The sequence below is a fragment of the Rhinoderma darwinii genome, chromosome 1 (assembly GCF_050947455.1).
Source record: "Rhinoderma darwinii isolate aRhiDar2 chromosome 1, aRhiDar2.hap1, whole genome shotgun sequence".
In the NCBI taxonomy this organism is placed as follows: domain Eukaryota; kingdom Metazoa; phylum Chordata; class Amphibia; order Anura; family Rhinodermatidae; genus Rhinoderma; species Rhinoderma darwinii.
In genome coordinates this window covers 182,587,131-182,607,024 of record NC_134687.1, presented here as the reverse complement: position 1 = coordinate 182,607,024, position 19,894 = coordinate 182,587,131, and the positions used below count along the sequence as shown (strand labels likewise).

General features: G+C 42.3%; 1 protein-coding gene across 1 annotated transcript in view; it reads left to right on the top strand.

Annotated features, from left to right (window-relative positions):
• The window catches only part of LOC142757730 (venom factor-like), a 328,633-nt gene that overhangs the window by 80,931 nt on the left and 227,808 nt on the right, over positions 1-19,894 (top strand). The window contains 5 exon segments of the mRNA XM_075860640.1: positions 1,575-1,645; positions 15,075-15,163; positions 16,055-16,137; positions 16,662-16,749; positions 16,858-16,957. Coding sequence (XP_075716755.1) covers positions 1,575-1,645; positions 15,075-15,163; positions 16,055-16,137; positions 16,662-16,749; positions 16,858-16,957 — 431 coding nt within the window.

Below are 19,894 nucleotides of genomic sequence, written 5' to 3'. Positions count from 1 at the left end.
AATCTGAAATTACTCAACAAATTTGTGACGTACAGAGGATTTAAAATGCAACCAATAAAGTCAGCAATAAAATTCATAAGAAAAAGAACAGACATGGCAACAGTGAAACTTAAAGATGCCTATTACCACTTTCTACCTATCCACCAATCATCCCAACAATTTCTCCAGTTTGCAGTCCAGACGAAGAATGGAATTTCACATTTTCAGTTAATTTGTCTTATTTTTGGGATTTCATCAGCCCCTTGCATGTGCACGAAGATAATGGCAAAAGTGGTATACCTATGAGAGAGATCCATTATAGTAATTCCTTACATGATTCCTGATTGTTGCCGAATCCAAAGATCAACTGACATCTCATCTTCAGTCCACTGTCGATCTCTTGAATCCTTGGGTTGGATTGTCAACTGGGAGAAATCAGATCTAACTCCCAGTACCAAAAAAAAAATCTGTCTGGGTATCCTTCTGGACTCAGAGAAGCAATGCTTGATTATTCCCACAACCAAAGTGAGTCTTCTTCAACTAAATATATGCAGTTTCCTGAAACTGAAATCCTGCTTCATCAGAACAAACTATTCTGGGGCGGTTGACATCTTGCATATAGCCTGGGCTCCATTCCATTCAAGTTCTTTTCAGAAATTGATAATGTCCAGATTCGACAAGAAGTCAACATCCTTAGAAAAAAAGACTGGTCCTGACTCCAATGTAAAAAAGATTTTTTGTGACCTCAAGATCAAGTTCTATCCATCACCACAGACACCAGCGCTTGGGACTGGGGAGCCAGCACAAACCTGCTCTCATTTAAGGAAAAGTGGCCTCAATCCATCAGATGCAAGTTGTCAAATTACAGGGACTATGTACTATCTGGAATACAGAGAAATGGACCAAAAATTGTCACGTTCTCATCTATTTAGACAATTGCATGGCAGCAGTTAAAGCCCACTCCACAATAGCGGTTACAGTCTCCTAAAAGGACCTCTGCTTTGATCGAGTGGATTTGCAGGTCGGCTGCATGGAAAATACTTCATACCTTCACAAAGCGCTATAGTCTTGATGTGTGACTGTAGCCCCCCCACCTCTCCGAAAAAAATAATTTTTTATTTGGTAGTGCTCAGGTGTACTGTCATGGAGATTACTCGGGAAAAGAGGATTTCGAATTTGGTTTCCTGGAAGTCTCCATGACAGCACCTGGGCATTCTCACCAATATAATTTTCATATATAATTAAAATATTTGTATTTTCTGCAATCCGTCTCTTTGATTTCATTATACACTGAAGATGGGAGAAAGTATGGGACTTTTAACCTCTCTGTGTTTTTTCCCATCCCTATCTGGAGGTCGCAATCTCAGGTGGGCTGTTATAGGGACTTCCAGGAATCCGAGATACTGGTCAGTCTAATTCCAAATATTTTTTTTATATTTTAGAAACACTGCAAATTGCTTTAAAACCACTATTAACAACAATTCTGGACATTTGGTATGAAAATGATTCATAGGATAACCACTTTAAATAGAAGCCATCTTTCCTAGGCAAGATACTAAATTATGCTTGCTTTTTTATTTGATTCCATATTATAGTAAACTACAGAATTTTCTCAACTGATCAAAGCTTGGATCCTGCAGAGCGAGAAGTCACTGTGTTATTTCAGGTATGAGAAATTCTAACAGAACTGATTTTACCCCACGGAGCAGATTTAATAATGCTGTGTAAAGGAACACATTAGATGAATGTCGGCCGAACCTGCTGATTTTAGCCAATTATCTAATGTGTATTGTGGTGTCCCGGCTTTCAGCAGATTTAGGGGGAAAGAAGGGTCGGGTATGCTGGATTTCAACATGCCCAATCCTTTTGTCGTAAAATTAGAGGGGTCTGCCTGCCGCTCTCTCCCTTCCCTCTATTGAAAACACATGGGCAAGTTTAGTGTGCATGTGTATGGGCGAGTCGGGAAGAATAGCTTTCAGCCGACAGCTATCTAAAGTGTATAGCCAGTTTAAGATTACGACAGCATAAATTTATACCAGGCAATCAGGAGATGGACCAAATTTATCACAGTGGGGCACGCTAAATGATAAATTTGACTCATCTTGCTAGATATGTTATGCAATTTTCTCTTCTCTATATTACCTCTTGGTTGAATTAGCTTACAACAGTTGATTTGCGCCAAATTTTGGTGCAAGTTGGCACTTTTTAAGCCCGACCCCTTTTTTAGACTTTTGAAAAGCGTCTCGTAAGGTGCAAGCAAACACCTGATTTTTTCACCAAATTCTTGTAATATCTCTAAGGGCAGATTCACACGAACGTTGCGTTTTTGCGCGCGCAAACAACGCGGCGTTTTGCGAGCGCAAAAACCATTTGACAGCTGCGTGTGTCATGCGTGTCTGATGCGCGGCTGCGTGATTTTCACGCAGCCGGCATCATAGAGATGAGGCTTGTCGACGCCCGTCACTGTCCAAGGTGCTGAAAGAGCTAAATCTTTCAGCACCCTCGACAGTGAATGCCGAACACAACAGCGAAAAACCTGTAAAAAAAAAGATAAAGTTCCTACTTACCGAGAACTTCCCTGCCGTTGCCTTGGTGACGCGTCCTTGGTGACGCGTCCTTGGTGACGCGCCTCTCTTGACATCGGGCCCCACCTCCCTGGATGACGCGGCAGTCCAAGTGACCGCTGCAGCCTGTGATTGGCTGCAGCCTGTGCTTGGCCTGTGATTGGCTGGAGCTGTCACTTGAACTGAAGTGTCATCCCGGGAGGTCGGACTGCAGGAAGGAGACAGGAGTAATCGGTAAGTTAGAACTTCGTTTTTTTTTACAGGTTCATGTATTTTGGGATCGCAAGTCACTGTCCATGGTGCTGAAACAGTTTAACTCTTTCAGCACCATGCACAGTGAATGTCTCCCGACGTCGCGGACCGGAAATTTTTTGGCCGGGTTCGGCCAAAACGAGTGAAGTTAGCTTCGGTTGTCCGGGTTCGCTCCTCGCAAAGACACTCCATTTGGATGCTTGGAAACAGAAAAGCACGTGGTGCTTTTCTGTTTACATTCATCCTTTTGACAGCTCGTGCGCTGTTTCAGTCTGTTCGCACGGAAGTGCTTCCGTGCGACCTGCCTGGTTTTCACGCACCCATTGACTTCAATGGGTGCGTGATGCGTGAAATACGCAGAGTTATTGAACCTGTCGCGTATTTTGCGCAGCGAACTAACGCTGCGCAAAATACACGGACAGTGTAGACTTCTATAGGGCATTGCGTGCCGCGCTAAAACCACGCGGCCTACACGCTGCCAAATCACGCTCGTGTGAATCCCCCCTAAAACAAAATGCAGTATCATGCGGCAAAATTCAAACTTGGATGAAAAATATGAGATAAAACAGCCTATTATTTGTATGTTGTAAAAATAATCTATCTACTAAATTATTTATCAAAATAAAACCTATGTTGTGGATAATTCAAAGTCAAACAGTTGCTCCTGATTCATTCATATTTATTTCCTCAAGAGGAGGTTTCACAGCAGTGTCATAATGATGTCACTCAGCAAGTGATGGCAGACTGCATTTTACATACATTATGAGTGGGTTTATATACAGTTTTTTAGACTGAACTTTTACTACATCAGCTGTAATATTTTCTCTTGAGTTTGCACAAAACAAATTACATTCACAATATTTTCTTAGCATTGCAATATTTTCCTATCAAGTCAGAAAATGGTAAGTCCTTATCATCTTCTGTATTCTGTAAGGAGGGCGTAGAGGGTGGGGTCTTGAGTCATCAATTTTCCCTCAGCCTTTATTCTTGCTGATTAAATTCCTTAACACAGCAAAAACAGAAATACATTCTCTCAAAATATCACTCTTATATTGAAGTTAAAATGGAGGTATAGAATAGAAGACAAAATGGAGGAATTAGTTAATTTCTTTCACACCTATTACCTTGTACCGTAAGTGCCTTGAAAGAGATTTAAATTGACGGAAGACATTAGGAAAGGACTATGGACAACTAGAAATCATTCTAATTGAATCTCTTTTATTGTGGTATAGATGGTATAGGGTTTGACTGAAAGCATGCCAGCAGAACTTCTCTCTGTCCAAACCCCAGCAGACAGACAAGCCATTGTCAGCAATCACCGCCTGTTCATCCCTCGGAAAAAAGAAAGCTGGCAATGTGCATAAGATGGGAATTTCCATCTGGACTGCACGCAATTAAAATTCCAAGTCTATAAACTCTGTTATTTCTTCAATGCATACATTTATGGAATCTCCTAACTATAGAAAGGCAAGCCCCTCATATATTGGCAAGATCCTTACGCATGGGTGGAAAAGAGTAGGCATAACACATATATATATACATATACATATATATATATATATATATATATATATTATACAGTACATATATATATATATATATATATATATATATATATATATATATATATATATATATATATCTACTCTACCTTTGAAAGACATCATCTTATTTTATGCTTTATTTCAAAGCAAATAGCTTATCACTAGAACCTCCCAATAAAAAAACTGGGTATTGGATATAAAGAAAAATTTACATGTTTAGAATTAAAAAATATGCATGCCTTCCCATAGTCCAGCAAAGCTTCATAGTGAGCCTCAGCCATTGGAGACTGTGTCAAAACGTTATATTTTGCACTATTACTTGACTTCATAAATACTTTCTAAGCTGTTTCACACATTTGATCTCTTGTGGGAGAGACTATGGTAATGTAGAGTTTGTAAGTTTTGTAAAAGCCTGAAGAGCTTTGTAAATTTAAATGCATCTCTGATGTGACTTTAATGATTCATGCTCCTTGCCCCACTTTATCCTCATTAACCAGAGCCTTATTATAGGGAGGACACAAGGGGCACGTGCCCCAGGGCCTCCAACAACTTCCACACGCCCTCCCTGCCAAGGCTATCCTTCTTTTTTCATTTGAATCTAAATGTTTATCTACACACCTCAAGATTAATTTTGCAACACCAAGAAGGGCGAGCCGGAAGGTTATGCAAATCAACGAAGTAGCAGGTATCGATAAGATCGGCAAATGATCACATTTTCAAGCCCCTAGCTCCAATCTGTGGCATGTGGGAGGTGCATAAAAGCCAGATTGAAAGCAACGATTTTTAGCCACATGAAACCTCAAAAATCAGATCAAGGGGTGAGGGAGGATTGTGTGATGCCTCCTGTTCATCGACATGCCAGTTATCGCCACTTGTCGCAAACTGAGAGGGGAAGAATCCTTGAACTGAGAGACCTTAGTTTATCACTCCGGTAGTTTGCTACGCGCCAATGCCGAGATGTCAGAACTGTTCAATGTTGTCTGTGTCGGAGGTTGGGAGAACAACAATGAATGGGAATGACAGCAAGAGGTGTAGATGTGAACCTCTGCATGGACGAACGTCTGATTGGAAGAATGGCATGTAGTGATTGTAGCGTCCATCGCCGCAGACCGTTGGGTTTACTCACCTCCCGACGCCCACAGCCATGGATCAGTGAGCGCTGGCTTGCATCTCCTTCCTAGGAGACGCCAGCACTCACTTCTGCTGTGTGCCGTAGCGTGCGTGCGTGCGCAAGCCCATGCCTGGTCTTAAAGTGCCAGCGTGCGCACATGTGAACAATCATAATCATCAACTACACTTGATTTCCTGGACTATAAGAAGGGCCCTGCCCTTCTGATCCTTGCCTGAGTGTTGTTAGTGTATCCCAAGTCTGTCTTGCAAATGGACCCTTAGTGTTTTCCCGTTCCAGTTTTTACCTGCCCTGTTACCTGCTCCTGTATCCCGTGCTGTGTTCTTGTTCCTGTGCCTACTAGTGTTCGAGTCGTATCTACTGCACCTGCTGTCGTCTGCCACGTCCTGTGTCATCTGCCACTTCCTGTCATCTGCCACGTCCAGTGCCATCTTCCACGTCCAATGTGATCCGCCATGTCTGGCACAACGTGCTGCACCTGCTGTCATCTGCCACGTCTGGCGTAACCTGCTGCACCCACCTCCATCCATGCCAAAGCCTCGGCCACTGTCTGGACTATTCAGGTACCCTTGTGCGGGACTTTGTATTGCTGGGGTGCTCTGTGGTTTGGTCAGCTGCCGCCCCGGTACGGTGGTGCGGCCTAGTGGGTCCACATACCCACAGACCGTGACAGTGATCCATTCTGTACTGCAAGTGAAATTGGACATCACATCCCAAGCCTAGGAGGGCAACCAGTGTTGACACAAACCATCAGAAGGTGTTTGCACGACATTGGGCTACGAGCCAGACCTCCAGCTACAGGTGTTGCCCTGACCACACCGCACCGCTCTCAAAGGCTATCATGGTGCACAGAAAGATGGCAATGGAGGCTGGAATGGAGGTCTATCCTCTTCAGCGATGAGTCCCGCTTATGTCTCAGCCCAAATAATAGGCAGAGATTGGTCTGGAGAACGCCATGAAGAGGCCTTCACAAGGGAATGTCACACCGGTCCTACTACCAGGATTATGGTGTGGGGTGGCATAATATACAGTAGCCGAACCCCCCTAGTCTTCATTTCAGGTACACTAACACTGGCAGCTCGGAGTTACAGTGATTTGGTTGTAGAACCAGTGGTACGGCCATTTATCCAATGTGTCCCAGTAGCCGTTCTTCAACAGGACAACGCAAGTTGTTAGTGCTACTGTGAGCAGTCTGTGTGGCCTAAACGTGCTATCATGGCCTGCAGCGTCTCCGGACATGTCGCCTAGTGAGCACATCTGGGACGTCATTGGTCGGCAATTGTAAAGGGAGCTGCGAGCAACCAATCTTGATGATATGCCCAAGTGCATTCAGTGTGGCATAACTTTCCTCAGACAACCATTAATAAACTTCATTGATAGTCTGCCAAGGTCTGTAAGTGCGTGTATTTTGCCCCTGGTGCTCATACTCGATACTGAATAAATTAAGATATTTTTTATCATTTGCATATCATTAACCTGTCTATCGATCCTGTGATTTCCACAATTCCAAAACTTTTCCTTCTTGGTGTTGCAATTTCAATGTTAAGGAGTGTATTAAATTCAATGACCCTTCAGGAAGGTATTTATGACCTAGGGACCTACAGTGAGGATAGAAGGCCTTAGCAAACCCTGAAAGGGCACCAAGGTTTGAAATAAGGGGGCATTAAAGTTTCTTTAGACCTGGCCTTTTCTAGTTACACCCTTTCAGTTACTATTTATATGGGTACTGTAAACACTGTTCCCCTTTGGACCCACGCCCCTTAAGATAACGAAAATAGTCGTTCAGCAATCCTATCTACTCGAAAAGCGGTGGAAACACATGCATTTGACTCTCTCTTTTGAAGTCTGCCGGAGTTGCTGGCTCCGCTATCCCATAGACTTCAGTGTAGAGGGCCATTCACATGTACAGCAAGTTCTTCTATATTCATCAATCCATCAATCTTAATCTGGCTCTGCTCTTAACAGTCATTCCCAAGACATTTGAGAACTGTAGTCTTTCAACTATCTTAAAAATCGTAAGGCGATAGAAACAAATACATCTTCCTTCCATGAAAGAGCTTTATCTAACCTGGAAAGGCCTTTAGGCCTTTGAGAGGATACTTGCAATTAAAGATAATTATTTACTCAATTACTATAACAAAAGGTAACTTTGGACTTATACCCTCAAACACTGACAACCCTAAGGGCTCATTAAGAAGAGCGTAAAACTCGTCCGTGTGCTGTGCATGGAAATCACGCACAGCACCCGTACCCATTGATTTCAATGGGGCCGTTCACACATGCAAGAGTATTCACGCAACGAGAGTTCGTTGTGTGAAACTCACTGCATGTCCTATATTGGTGCGTTTTCACACACCTACACGCCCATTGAAGTCAATGTGTGCATGAAAACAACACAAGCACATGGATGCACATCCATGTGCTGTGCGAGATTTGCGCATCAATTCCATTTAAAAAAAAGATGTGCTTTGTGAGTGCATGAAAAACGCTTGCCATTCGCAAAGCACAGATGCAATAACGCAACACACACAGACCAAATTTACGCGTGTTGTTTACGTGAGTAAATCTGTCACGCTCATGTGAATGTAGCCTAAAACTCAGCAAAGAATTCTTCACTATGGGATTTACCACAGCCACAGAACTATTTTACACGAACCATTGATCGGGCGAATGAGCATTCGTAGGAATGCTCATTCACAATCTTTGCCATCTGTAAACAGGGCAGCCATTAATCAACAAACAAGCAACCGCTCGTTTGTTGGCTAAACGGATCTTTTTTTTTTTTTGTAAACAAATTTTATTGCATTTTATAGCATTATTACAAAATACCAAATGTAATATATCAAAATCAATACATGAGAAAAGGAAACGTACAATAACAGCAACATATTGCATAGGAAATGACAGAATATACATTATTCTACAACATTCACAGTATCACGAATGTGCATTAAGATACTTGTTGTTACAAATAACATTAGAACAAAGTAACTAAACAATCAAACGTAACCCCCCCCCCACCATAGCTCAAGGACCCATCAGTTTTCAATTAATCTCCAATAGAAACCAATAGACCAAAATAGGACATCAGATCTAATAGTCATATGTAACTACATCTTCAAGCTTCGTGCACCCCCTCTCCTTGCAATAGACCTTCACTGAGGCCCCAAGTTACCTAGTGTCCCCGCAACCGCTCTGGTCAAATACCGCTCGGTGCCATCAATTCCACAATCTCGCTTTGTTGATAGTGTTTGCAAATAAAGACCTTCCATTTCTGGAAAAACTTGGAAGCTTTGGCCTCCGGTGTACGCTCTATATCTAATTTATCCATATGTATACCCTTCTTCATCTGGTACATTAGATCTGTAAGTGGAGGTATAAGGGGCGTGAGCCATTGTGCCAATAAGACTCTTTTAGCAATCAGCAAAAATACATGAAGGGCTTGTGGTACACGAGGAAGATCGGGAAAGATATGGAACAGCAGAGATAGAGGTAAGTGAGATTTCCCAAGTATCCTTTATAAATTGCACTATCTCGGTCCAATACGGAACGAGTTTGGGACACTTCCATAATCCATGGAGAAGATCTGTTTTGGGAGTGGCACATCTTGGGCAAGCCTCCAATCTATCGGGCGCATTTGGATGTGGGGGTATATTGAAACCATAAATAGCACGATGTAAAAACTTAAAATGTGTTTCACGCCATTGCTCATTTACTACCGCTTTTCTCACTCTAAACCACCCTTCCAGAATTTGTTGAGATAGTTCTGAGACCGGGAACTCTCTGTTCCAGGCTTTGTACAAAAGTGCTGCTGTAGACCTCCCCTGTTGATCCCAAAATGTTTTATAAAGAAGTGATAAGGAGGTTTTAGATGGAGGAGAACCAATCATAGAATCAATAGGGTTTTCCAAACACACCAGTGAAACATCTCGGCTTAGGGAGCGTACAAAAGAATGTAACTGACAATAAGCCAGATAATGATGTAAAGGGACATTAAAAGTATCTACTAATTCCTGAAAGTTCATTACACGATTTTCAGAAGGGTGCAAAATGTGCCTAAGTGTAGTGATGCCCAAAGTGCGCCAATGCCGAAAATCTCTCTCCCCTGTGGGAAACCCGGGTGTCCCCATAGATTAATGTGTGGGGATAGGCACTGAGGGAGCTTAAATGAAGACCTAAGGGACTTCCATGCCATTATAGTATCCCGTAATAATATGCGTCGTCTCACATTGTCAGGAAGCGTACCAAAAGCAGTATGCAGTAACGATGATAACTGCAACGGGTATACCAATCCTGCCTCTAGGGAATAGTTGGAATAGTAGTTAGATCCCTGCAGCCAACCTATCCCATGACGAGCAAGGCATGCTAAATTGTAACTACGGAGGTCAGGGAAATTAAGGCCCCCCAAGTCTTTGGGTAGCATAAGCTTCCGCAGCGCTATCCTTGGTCGTTTTTGAGACCAAATAAAGGAAGTAAAGGCAGCATTAAGTTTCAGAATATCAGTGTGTCTAAGGAGAAGGGGTATAGTCTGCATCGGGTACAACAATCTGGGAAAGCTTATCATCTTAAGTAAATGACATTTTCCCATAAAAGATAATGGCAAGCTGCGCCATCTCGTTAATTAATTAACCATTTTAGACAACAGGGGAGGGTAGTTGAGAGTATATATGGAGTCTGGGGTACGCCCTATATGAATTCCCAGATATTTTATCGAACTTTTGGCAATGGTCACCGGGATGTTTAGAGTGGACCAGTTAGATGAGGCTCGTGTCCGAGACAAATCTAGGAGTTCACACTTCGCCACATTGACCTTAAATCCGGAGGAGGCCTCGAAGGCCCTCAGCAGGTCAAAAACCAGAGGAAGATCCCCAAGCGGGTCTGATAAAAAGACCAAAACGTCATCCGCAAAATATGACGCCTTAACTACTGTCGAGCCCACCGTTATACCATGAATATCCCCATCAGCCTCCAATGTCCTAATAAAAGGTTCAAGGGCAATGTTAAAAAGAAGAGGGGAAAGCGGAGAGCCTTGTCTGGTGCCCTTGAATAGAGGAATAGGGGGTGACAGGAAACCAGGAGTATATACCCGTGCTGACGGTTCTGTGTAAAGTGCTGTCAAGTATGTGCGCAAAGGGCCCATGATGTGCATGGAATCTAAAATCCTGCCCAACCGTCCCCAGTCCACCATATCAAAAGCTTTTTCGGCATCCACGGTAAGGATTGCTGGGGATGGATGAGCAGAAGTATTAAGATTTACGTAGTCTAGGACACTCAGAATTTTTCGTATGTTTGACACCGCTGAACGGCCCTTAACGAAGCCCACCTGTCTAGGAGAAATGAACCTGGGGAGAATGAAGGCAAGTCTATCTGCCATTATTTTAGACATCAATTTCAGGTCTAAATAAATTAACGAGATTGGTCGATACGATGATGCTAGAGCAGGATCCTTATCCTGTTTCGGCAAAACCTTTATATATGCGACATTGGAGGCTGGTGGAATCGGCTGTCTGGACAGGTAGCCATTATATAGTTGAAGCAAACATGGAGCCATTTGATCCCTCAGAGCTTTGAAATATTCCCCAGTATACCCATCGGGGCCTGGCGCTTTATTGAGTTTCAAGGAATTGATAGCAGATTTGAGCTCATCCTCCGTAATTGGGGAATCTAACAAGACTTTCTCTTCCTCAGTAAGAACAGGTGAATTTAGGGAGTCTAAAGAAAGAGGAGTCACACCAGGTGTGTTCTGGCGACTGGCATATAGGTTGGCATAAAAATCCCTCAAAATGGAATTGATCTGTTTGGGGTGACTCTGCATCTGACCCAATTGATCCTTCAACCTAGCAATAACAGAGTGTGACCATAGAGCTTTTGAGAGTCTAGCCAGGAGACTGCCGGCCTTATTGCAAAATCGAAACAATTTCGCCTCTATGGCCGAGCGCTTCAGTTTCTCACCCTTATCTAACCATAGCTCGTAGTCACTTTTGGATTTTTTCCAGGATTCTCTATTAGCTGGAAAAGGCGAATTCTGGAAAAGAGTGTAAGATGCCCTGAGAGTTGCACTGAAAGTCTAAATTTTTTGCTTAGTAACTTTCTTAAAATTGGTGACATACGCCATAATGTGACACCGCATGACTGCCTTTGCTGTATCCCAATAAAGCTGAGTGTTAATTGCATGAGCTCCATTTGTCAATTCAAACTCCTGCCACCATCCTTTAAGTTTGATTTGAAAAGATTCCTCCATAGCTAGATTAGACGGAAATCTCCATAAGTAATCAGTACCATGGGGGAAGCAATCATGTACTTCCAATAATACAGGAGAATGATCTGAGATAAGCATCTGCTCTATTGCACACCCTCGTATTCGTTGCAATAAAAGTGGAGATGCTAACATGTAGTCAATGTGAGACCAGGATTGATGAGGATGAGAATAATGGGAATACTCCCTACCGTCTGGGTTATGTAATCGCCAGATGTCAGTCAAATCGGTGGCTGTAAGGAATTTTTTTAATATCGTTTCACTTGTGAGCAAGGGGACCCTCCTGCCCTGAGCTGCATTGGTCTTATCTTCACTCGGTGTAAAACGACATTCAGATCGCCTCCTAAAATTTTATGCGGATGTCGATCTGCTCAAATTGTAGTGCTTCAATTATGAAAAAAGGATGAGCTACGTGTATTTGGGCCATAGACATTGTACAGACTGATTTGTTCTGTGGAGCTAGTAAGTAGCACATTTACCCAGCGACCTTCCGAGTCCCTAGACACCTGTGACACTGTAGACGAGAACTTTTGGTGTATAAGAACAAGAACTCCAGCTTTCGAATCGACAGCCGGGGATCCGAATACTTGGCCTACCCATAGCCGTTTTATCCTAAAGAAATCTGTCTCTGGTGGCGCAGTACCATCATGCGTTTATGTGGTGACCTGAGTCCTTTGACGTTCCAAGATATAATTCTCATATAAGAGCAATTAAATATACGGTACGGATATAGGTGCCCCTGAGTATGGATTACCACAATATAAACTGCAAGATCAACCTTTTAACTGGAAACAATAGAACAATCCCCGCACTGAGAGTGTGGATTAATACCTTAACTCCCACCCATTGGTGCAATAAGACTTCGCTTATTTCCGACACACAAAAATACACTGCCAAAAAAGCATATAGGTTATGTATCATAGAACAATTACATTCAGTAGCCTTCCGTTCCCCCCTACCCAAGTAAAATCAACTGGGGTAGCTGAATAAAGAACAAAATGAAACAGTTAGTATGTCCATACCACATCTTCCATATCGACAAGGCTCAAAAGAAGGGAAGACCCGCCATACAGACCATTCTCACGTGATCTAGCAGGTAATAAAAAAGACAACTTAAATCAGACAATCATCGGTGAATGAAGAATGGCTCTGTCCTTTGGTGTTAGACATCTAAATCTTGTCAGGTAGTAGCTGAAACCAGACGACCCACCCGCTGAGGCTTCGGAGAAGATGGAGGAATTGTAGTAATATCTCGACTGTCTTCAGAGATCCAGGGGCCGAGTGAGGAGGGGGCGTAGGAGAATCCTTAGAAGTCGAGGGCTTCAAGCTTGCAAGGGCCTCTTCCGGAGACTGGAACGATTAGAAAGATCCATCCGCTTGGAAAATTTTTAGAACCGCGGGATACAGTAACGCAAATTTCATCTGGCGTTTGTACAGATCCGAGCAAATTTGAGAGAATGCTCGCCTTTTCTTAGTAACCTCCGCCGAGAAGTCCCCAAAAATAAGAATACGATGACCTTTGTAGTCTAAGCCATCTTTTCTGTTCATGAAGGATTTGAGCACAGACATCTTGTCAGAGTAATCTAGGTACTTTACAATTACTTGCCTCGGACGATCTCTCATAGTATTCACATCACTGCGATTATCCAACTTTGCCGCACGCAGATCAGCGCCAATTCTATGTGCTCTTTCCACCCTGCATGGATGGTGGATGCCCAAAGCTGCCGGCAGATCCAGCTCACATAGACGTCTCAGATCTTTAGATGGCACCGATTCCGGTAAGCCGACGATACGCAGATTACTGCGCCGAGAGCGGTTCTCTAGATCCTCAACCCGCTCCCACAATTTCTTGTTTTACAACCGGGTATCTCGTACGTGTTGTTGTAATTCCACAAGTCCAGAATCCATATTCTGAATCGTCTGTTCCAGCTTATCTAGACGTTCCTCATGCTATGTCACAGAGGTATGCAGATGTGACAATGAGGTTTCTATCGTTTTAGATAGGGATTCCTGCAGATTAGGGGTAATTAATTGTGCCACCTGTATCGCCAGTTGCTTATAATCAATGACACAGGATGTGTCACCTATGCCCAGTACTTGTGAGGAGCTGAGCTCTGAGTGTTCAGGCGAGACACTAGGCGGGTTAGGTTCGTCCGCCGTATTGGGCGGTTGTTCAGTCACGCGGCCTGATTTGCTTTGCGTCTTGGATTTCCCCATTACTGAGACAAATCTGTCCATGCACTCACCGGTCGATCGGGTTCAGCGCCCGGAAGGTGGCTGGGTGATCTGTGCTTCCCCAGGGAGTGTAAGTACGATCTGACAGGGAGATATGTGGAACGAAGGCAGGAGCGCTCTCAGGCGTGCGTCTCTACATGCCAGGGCCGGAACCGGAAGTCCTAAACTGATCTTTTATGCAGGCCAAAAAATAGTCGCTTCTCAGCAGCACATCTCCCCATGTAAATGGAATGTGCTGCCGACAAGATACGAAAAATGATTGCGACATGTTGTTATAGCCAATTGGCACTTATTACCGGGCGATAATCTACCCATGTAAAACCACCTTGAGGGTATATTCACACACAGCGTAAACACTGCAGATTTTCCACAACGGATTTCATTGTGGAAAATCCGCAACGTGTTACAGTAGCAGCAGATTGGATGAGATTTGAAAAAATCCGCAGAGAAACCGTTCATAAATTGACCTGCGGTGCTGTTTTTTTAATCACTACTCTTTGTTACTGGTTTTCCCCATTGAATTCAATGGAGAGGTAAAACCCGCAACAAATAGCAAATGTTGCTATTTTTGTGTGGGGGGGGGACTTTGATATTGCCGCAAATATCGCAAATCAGAAAAAAACAACCCTTTTTTTGTTTAAAATGAATGAAAAGGTAAATACTTACGTCCCAGGCGTTGTTATAGAGACATGTTCCTATGTTTTCCGTCCAGGCTGGCCTCCTGGTATGACGTTTCATTCCATGTGACTGCTGCAGCCAATCACAGGCCTGGGGGGTAAACATTTGCTTTTTTTTTTTTTTTCGAAAAAGGTTCCAAAAGTGCAATTTTTCAGCTTGAATTCCCTGCGGGACCAAGGTCGCATATGCTGTGTACTTTTTATGCAGCGTATCCCCCCTCTGTGAACATACCCTCATTGATATGTTGATCTGACAGACTGATCTTCTATATAATTTTGTCTTCTGATAATTACTTTGTCTACTAAATTTCTCATGATTTTTCCTACATTTGTGATATGTCATCTGTGTCACTCTAAAATTTTCCCTTGGTGTATTGTATCTTCTATCTAAACATCTACAATGTACCGGTTATATGTAAATGTTTATGTCATTAACAGAACCCAAATGGAATAATTGTTCATAGGGAAGAGAAAAGGATTTTGAATGGATTCACAGGACTGACCCTAAAAATTCCAGAGCTAGTCACGTAAGTTTCTTTGCTATTTTTATGTGTGTTCTTTACCACTGAAAATATGTTACAAAGTGTCAGAACAAATACAAACACTAAGGGCCTATTCACATCAGCGTTGTCTTTCCATTGAGGGATTCTGTTGGAGCTTTCCATCGGGGGAACCACTCAACGGAAAGCATAGCTTCCGTTTGCATTACCATTGATCAAAATGGTGACGGATACTTTGCTAATGGTTACTGTTGTGAAAGGGTTCAAATTTTTGGACAGAATCAATAGCGCAGTCAACTGTATATTACAGTGAACATGATGTACCGACACTTTGTAACTTATATATAAATTAGTACAAAACCCCTTTAATAATCAGATCAATGTATAGCCACTTTGCCTGTATGTAGGGATCTTTAATAGTATTATGCATCAAGCTTCATGTTTGCTGGAAAAACTTGCATACAGGAGACTAAGGGTATGTTCACACGGCCTATTTACGGACGTAATTCGGGCGTTTTTGCCCCGAATTATGCCCGAAAATAGCGCCTCAATAGCGCTGACAAACATCTGCCCATTGAAAGCAATGGGCAGACGTTTGTCTGTTCACACGAGGCGTATATTTACGCGCCGCTGTCAAATGACGGCGCGTAAATAGACGCCCGCGTCAAAGAAGTGACCTGTCACTTCTTTGGCCGTAATTGGAGCCGTTCTTCATTCACTCCAATGAATAGCAGCGCCAATTACGGCCGTAATTGACGCGGCGTTCAAGCGCCTGCACATGCCGGTACGGCTGAAATTACGGGGATGTTTTCAGGCTGAAACATCCCCGTAATTTCAGCCGTTACGGACGCCCTCGTGTGAACATACCCTAAATAGACTTTTTAGACAAATGACACTACTTACGTTTTATATTTTCAGCTTTGGCACATGGAAAATCATTGCAACATTTAGTAATGCACAACAGAAAGAATATACCACACAGTTTGAAGTGCAAGAATACGGTGAGCGTCTATTAAAGTGATTGGTAATGTGACTTGGCCCAGCTGATGTGCATTTTTTGTTGTGTCAACATTTTTTTGTTGTTTTATTATCCTCTTTAGTCAATATGATTTTTATGATTACTCCTATATAGCACAACCCATGCAGATGATTAGAACCTAATACAAACATATGTACATACATGGGTTCCTCCTCCTACCTTGAGTCACTAACTGCATCCTTCGATCACTTCTATACATGCACCTTAATTTAGTCAAATGGTAGGTAGTAAAGTGGTTCTTGGTAACCTGAAGTGTAACAGCCTCTGGTTATACACATTGGGTAAATGTTGGCTGATCCCGTCAATTTTGGCTGGCCTTATAATAGGGGTAACTCAAATGGATTTCAACATGAAGCATTAAAGTACATGGATTTGAGAACTAGATAGAACACCATGTATAAAAATTGTTCTGTTATTTCTCCACAGTTTACTTCCACTGTATTAACAAATTGTTTCATTGTTTTTTTTTTATGTTTTTTGTCTCAGTGCTTCCAAATTTCAATGTTGTGCTGGAAACAGAAAAAAAGTATTTTTATTATAAGGATGAAGAACTGGTTGTAAATATTAAAGCCACGTAAGCAAAATGTCAATTATTATTATTAAATCTATATATTATGGGCTAGTTATTTGAAAGTATGGATTATATGTGGTTAGCAAATATTCTCTTATTATCTTAATTTAGGTACCTATTTGATCAGAATGTAAATGGTTATGCTGTTGCCATATTTGGATTGTACAAAGATTTTTTGAAGACCCTAGATGGATCTATGAAGAGAGTGGAGGTACCTAGTGTCTTAAATTATGAAGAATTACATTTATTAAACTAAAATGGTATCTTAAAGTGTAAGCGGGGACTACAGCAACTATTCAGATTGCGGACTTCTCTTGTTAAATAACCTCAGAAAAATGTCAGCCGTAATCTGGTTGGTCACCACTCCCTGTATTGTCTTTAACTATATAAAATTTTACTTGTTACCTGATTTTGTTTATCCTGTCTTTGCTCTGCAAATAATATTTATTGGAAAATGTTCACAATAGAAAAGTTTGTATATTAACAATATTTTACCACTTATGTGCAAAAATGGTCTGTCTAGAACTTTTCCAATATTTCCATATGCTGCTGGTGTCAGCCTGACACCCTACTCTAAAGGCCAGGTTCAGAGAGAACTCCTATCCTGGGCATGGTATGTAAGCCATTAGATAGAGGGGTGGACCCCCTCTTTTATCCCTTAGGGCCCCCGTCACCTGATCATGGAGTACCGATGGGTTTGTCATAGCAGCTGGGGCCTAATGCGGTCATGTTAGCACTCCATTTCCCATTCTTTCAGTAAAATAACGCAAAGAATAAAAAAAACATAATCAGTATTGCGGCATCTATAAAAGACCGAACTATTAAAATATCATGGTATTCAATCCACAGGGTGGAGGCTGTAGGAAAAAAAATCACCATGCCAGAACAACTGTTTTTTGGTCACCTTGTTTCCTCTCAAATAATGGAATAAAAAGTAATCAGAAAGTTTTATGTTCCCTTACATGGTACCTCAGAATGTTTAATCAACGTAAAAATAGATAAAAAAGTTATAAGTCTTAGAGTATGGTGACACAAAGCTATTATTATTTTATTTTGTAAAAGTAATAAAACAAAAAATATAAATGTAGAAATTTGCCATCATCATAATCGAACTGACCCGCAGAATAAAGTTACCATGTTATTTTTACCACAGAGTGAAAGCCATAAAAACAAAACCCCAAAAAGTATGGAGAATTTGCCACGGCACAAAATAATTTAAAAAAGTTTCCCAGTACATTATATGATAAATTAAATGGTTCTATTAAAGAGTTCAACTTATCTTGTAAAAAAATAAAAATAAAAAGCCCTCATGCGGCTTTGTTGATGAAGAAATAAAATAGTTATGACTCTTGGAAGGCGAGGATCTAAAGTGAATATGAAAGGACGAAAAATGGCCTGGTCAGTAAGGGTTTAACTGTGGCTACATTTACAGATAGTGATTGTTTACCTTCAGCATTTACCTCAGTTTGCAGTTGTCAATTCTACTGTCTGTCAGTTGTGCTTCTTGAGACTAAGGCTACATTCACACGAGCGTATCAGATTCACGTGCGTGAAAAACGCGCATGAATCTGGTCCATTATGCCTCAGTGTGCTTTGCGAGTGGCATGCGTTATTAACGCACTCGCAAAGCACATCTTTTAAAAAAATATATATATTTTCAATTGAATTGAATTGATGCATAAATCACACACAGATGTGCATTTATGTGCGGTGCATGGTTTTCACGCAAAAATTGACTTCTATGGGTTCGTTGGTGCGTGATAACGCACCAATATAGGACATGCAGCGAGTTTCACACAACGGACCTCGCTGTGTGAAAACTCCTCCATGTGTGAACGGCCCCATTGAAATCAATGGGTGCGTGTGATTTCCATGTGCAGCACATGGACGTTATTCCCGTTCATCTGAATGAGCCCTTATATAAGGCTAGTGTGTTGGTGTAGTGAGTTCCAGAGTACAGAGGGATGCGCCAGAGAAATCTTTGAGATGATGATGTGATGATGGGAGGAGCAGACAAGAGGAAAGCAATGAAGAAGGTCTTGTGAGGACCAGACATTATTTGTGGGGAGTTATAAAGAGATTAAGACACATATGTATGGATGGGACAGGCTGTTTACTTCCTAGCATGTGTTACGATTCTCACCAGAGAAGTGGAATGTTGTCCCATAATCCCGTAATGGGTAAACTGAGGTGCGGAATCTAAGGAATCTCCCTTCATCTTTAAGCCCTGAAAGGTGGTATTGACATTTCAGTCAGATTTCCAAGTGGCGGTCCCCAGAGTAGTCACTGGATGACAGTGGGTATGCTGCTAGAAACGTCTGGAGCAAAAGCAGCTGCAGAGCGAAGTCGGGAACGAAGCCAGGGGTTGTCATCGGGTAACTGCTGGGATGCTATTAACCAGAGCATAAAGCCAAGATGTTATCATAAGAAGGGCCAGGGGTAAAAATCAGGAGAGTGAACAACAAGTACCAGGTGACAAATCAGAAAGAGCAAAATGTGGACAAAGTCCAGAGACAAAACTAAGGTCAAGATCAGAGTCAAAGTCAAGAAAAACAGTAGTAACTAGCACAGAAGAACAGTATGTGTATTATTCACAGTCAAGTGTATCCAGTTAGATCTTCACTTTTAAACCTGCCGTCTGCCAGGACAGGACGGTTACCATGGATACCTGGCATGGCTGTTTGTAGAAAGCTGACAGTCATGGGCAGTCAGGGGGTAGCTAAAGGCTCATGGGCCCTGGTGCAAAAATTCAGCTTAGGCCCCCATTCCCCTCCTCAACACCACCAGACCTCTGCATGCCCTATGCCCTATGCCATGCCCCCATAGCTGCCCCCACAGTATAATGCTCCCCATAGCTGCCCCACACAGTATAATGCCCCCAAAAGCTGCACCCACACTATAATGCCCCCATAGCTACCCCACAGTATAATGCACCCATAGCTGCTCCATAGAGTATATTGCCCCCATACAGTATAATTCTCCCATAGCTGCCACCATATTAGCCCCCCTCCCATACCCAGTATAATGCCCCCATTTATGCCTAATAGAAAAAAAAATACGTACCTATCCCCGTTCCCACGATTCTCCTCCTTTCGCCTGTCCTATTAGTGACTCGGCGCATACAGGCGCGATAACCTCACTACATTGC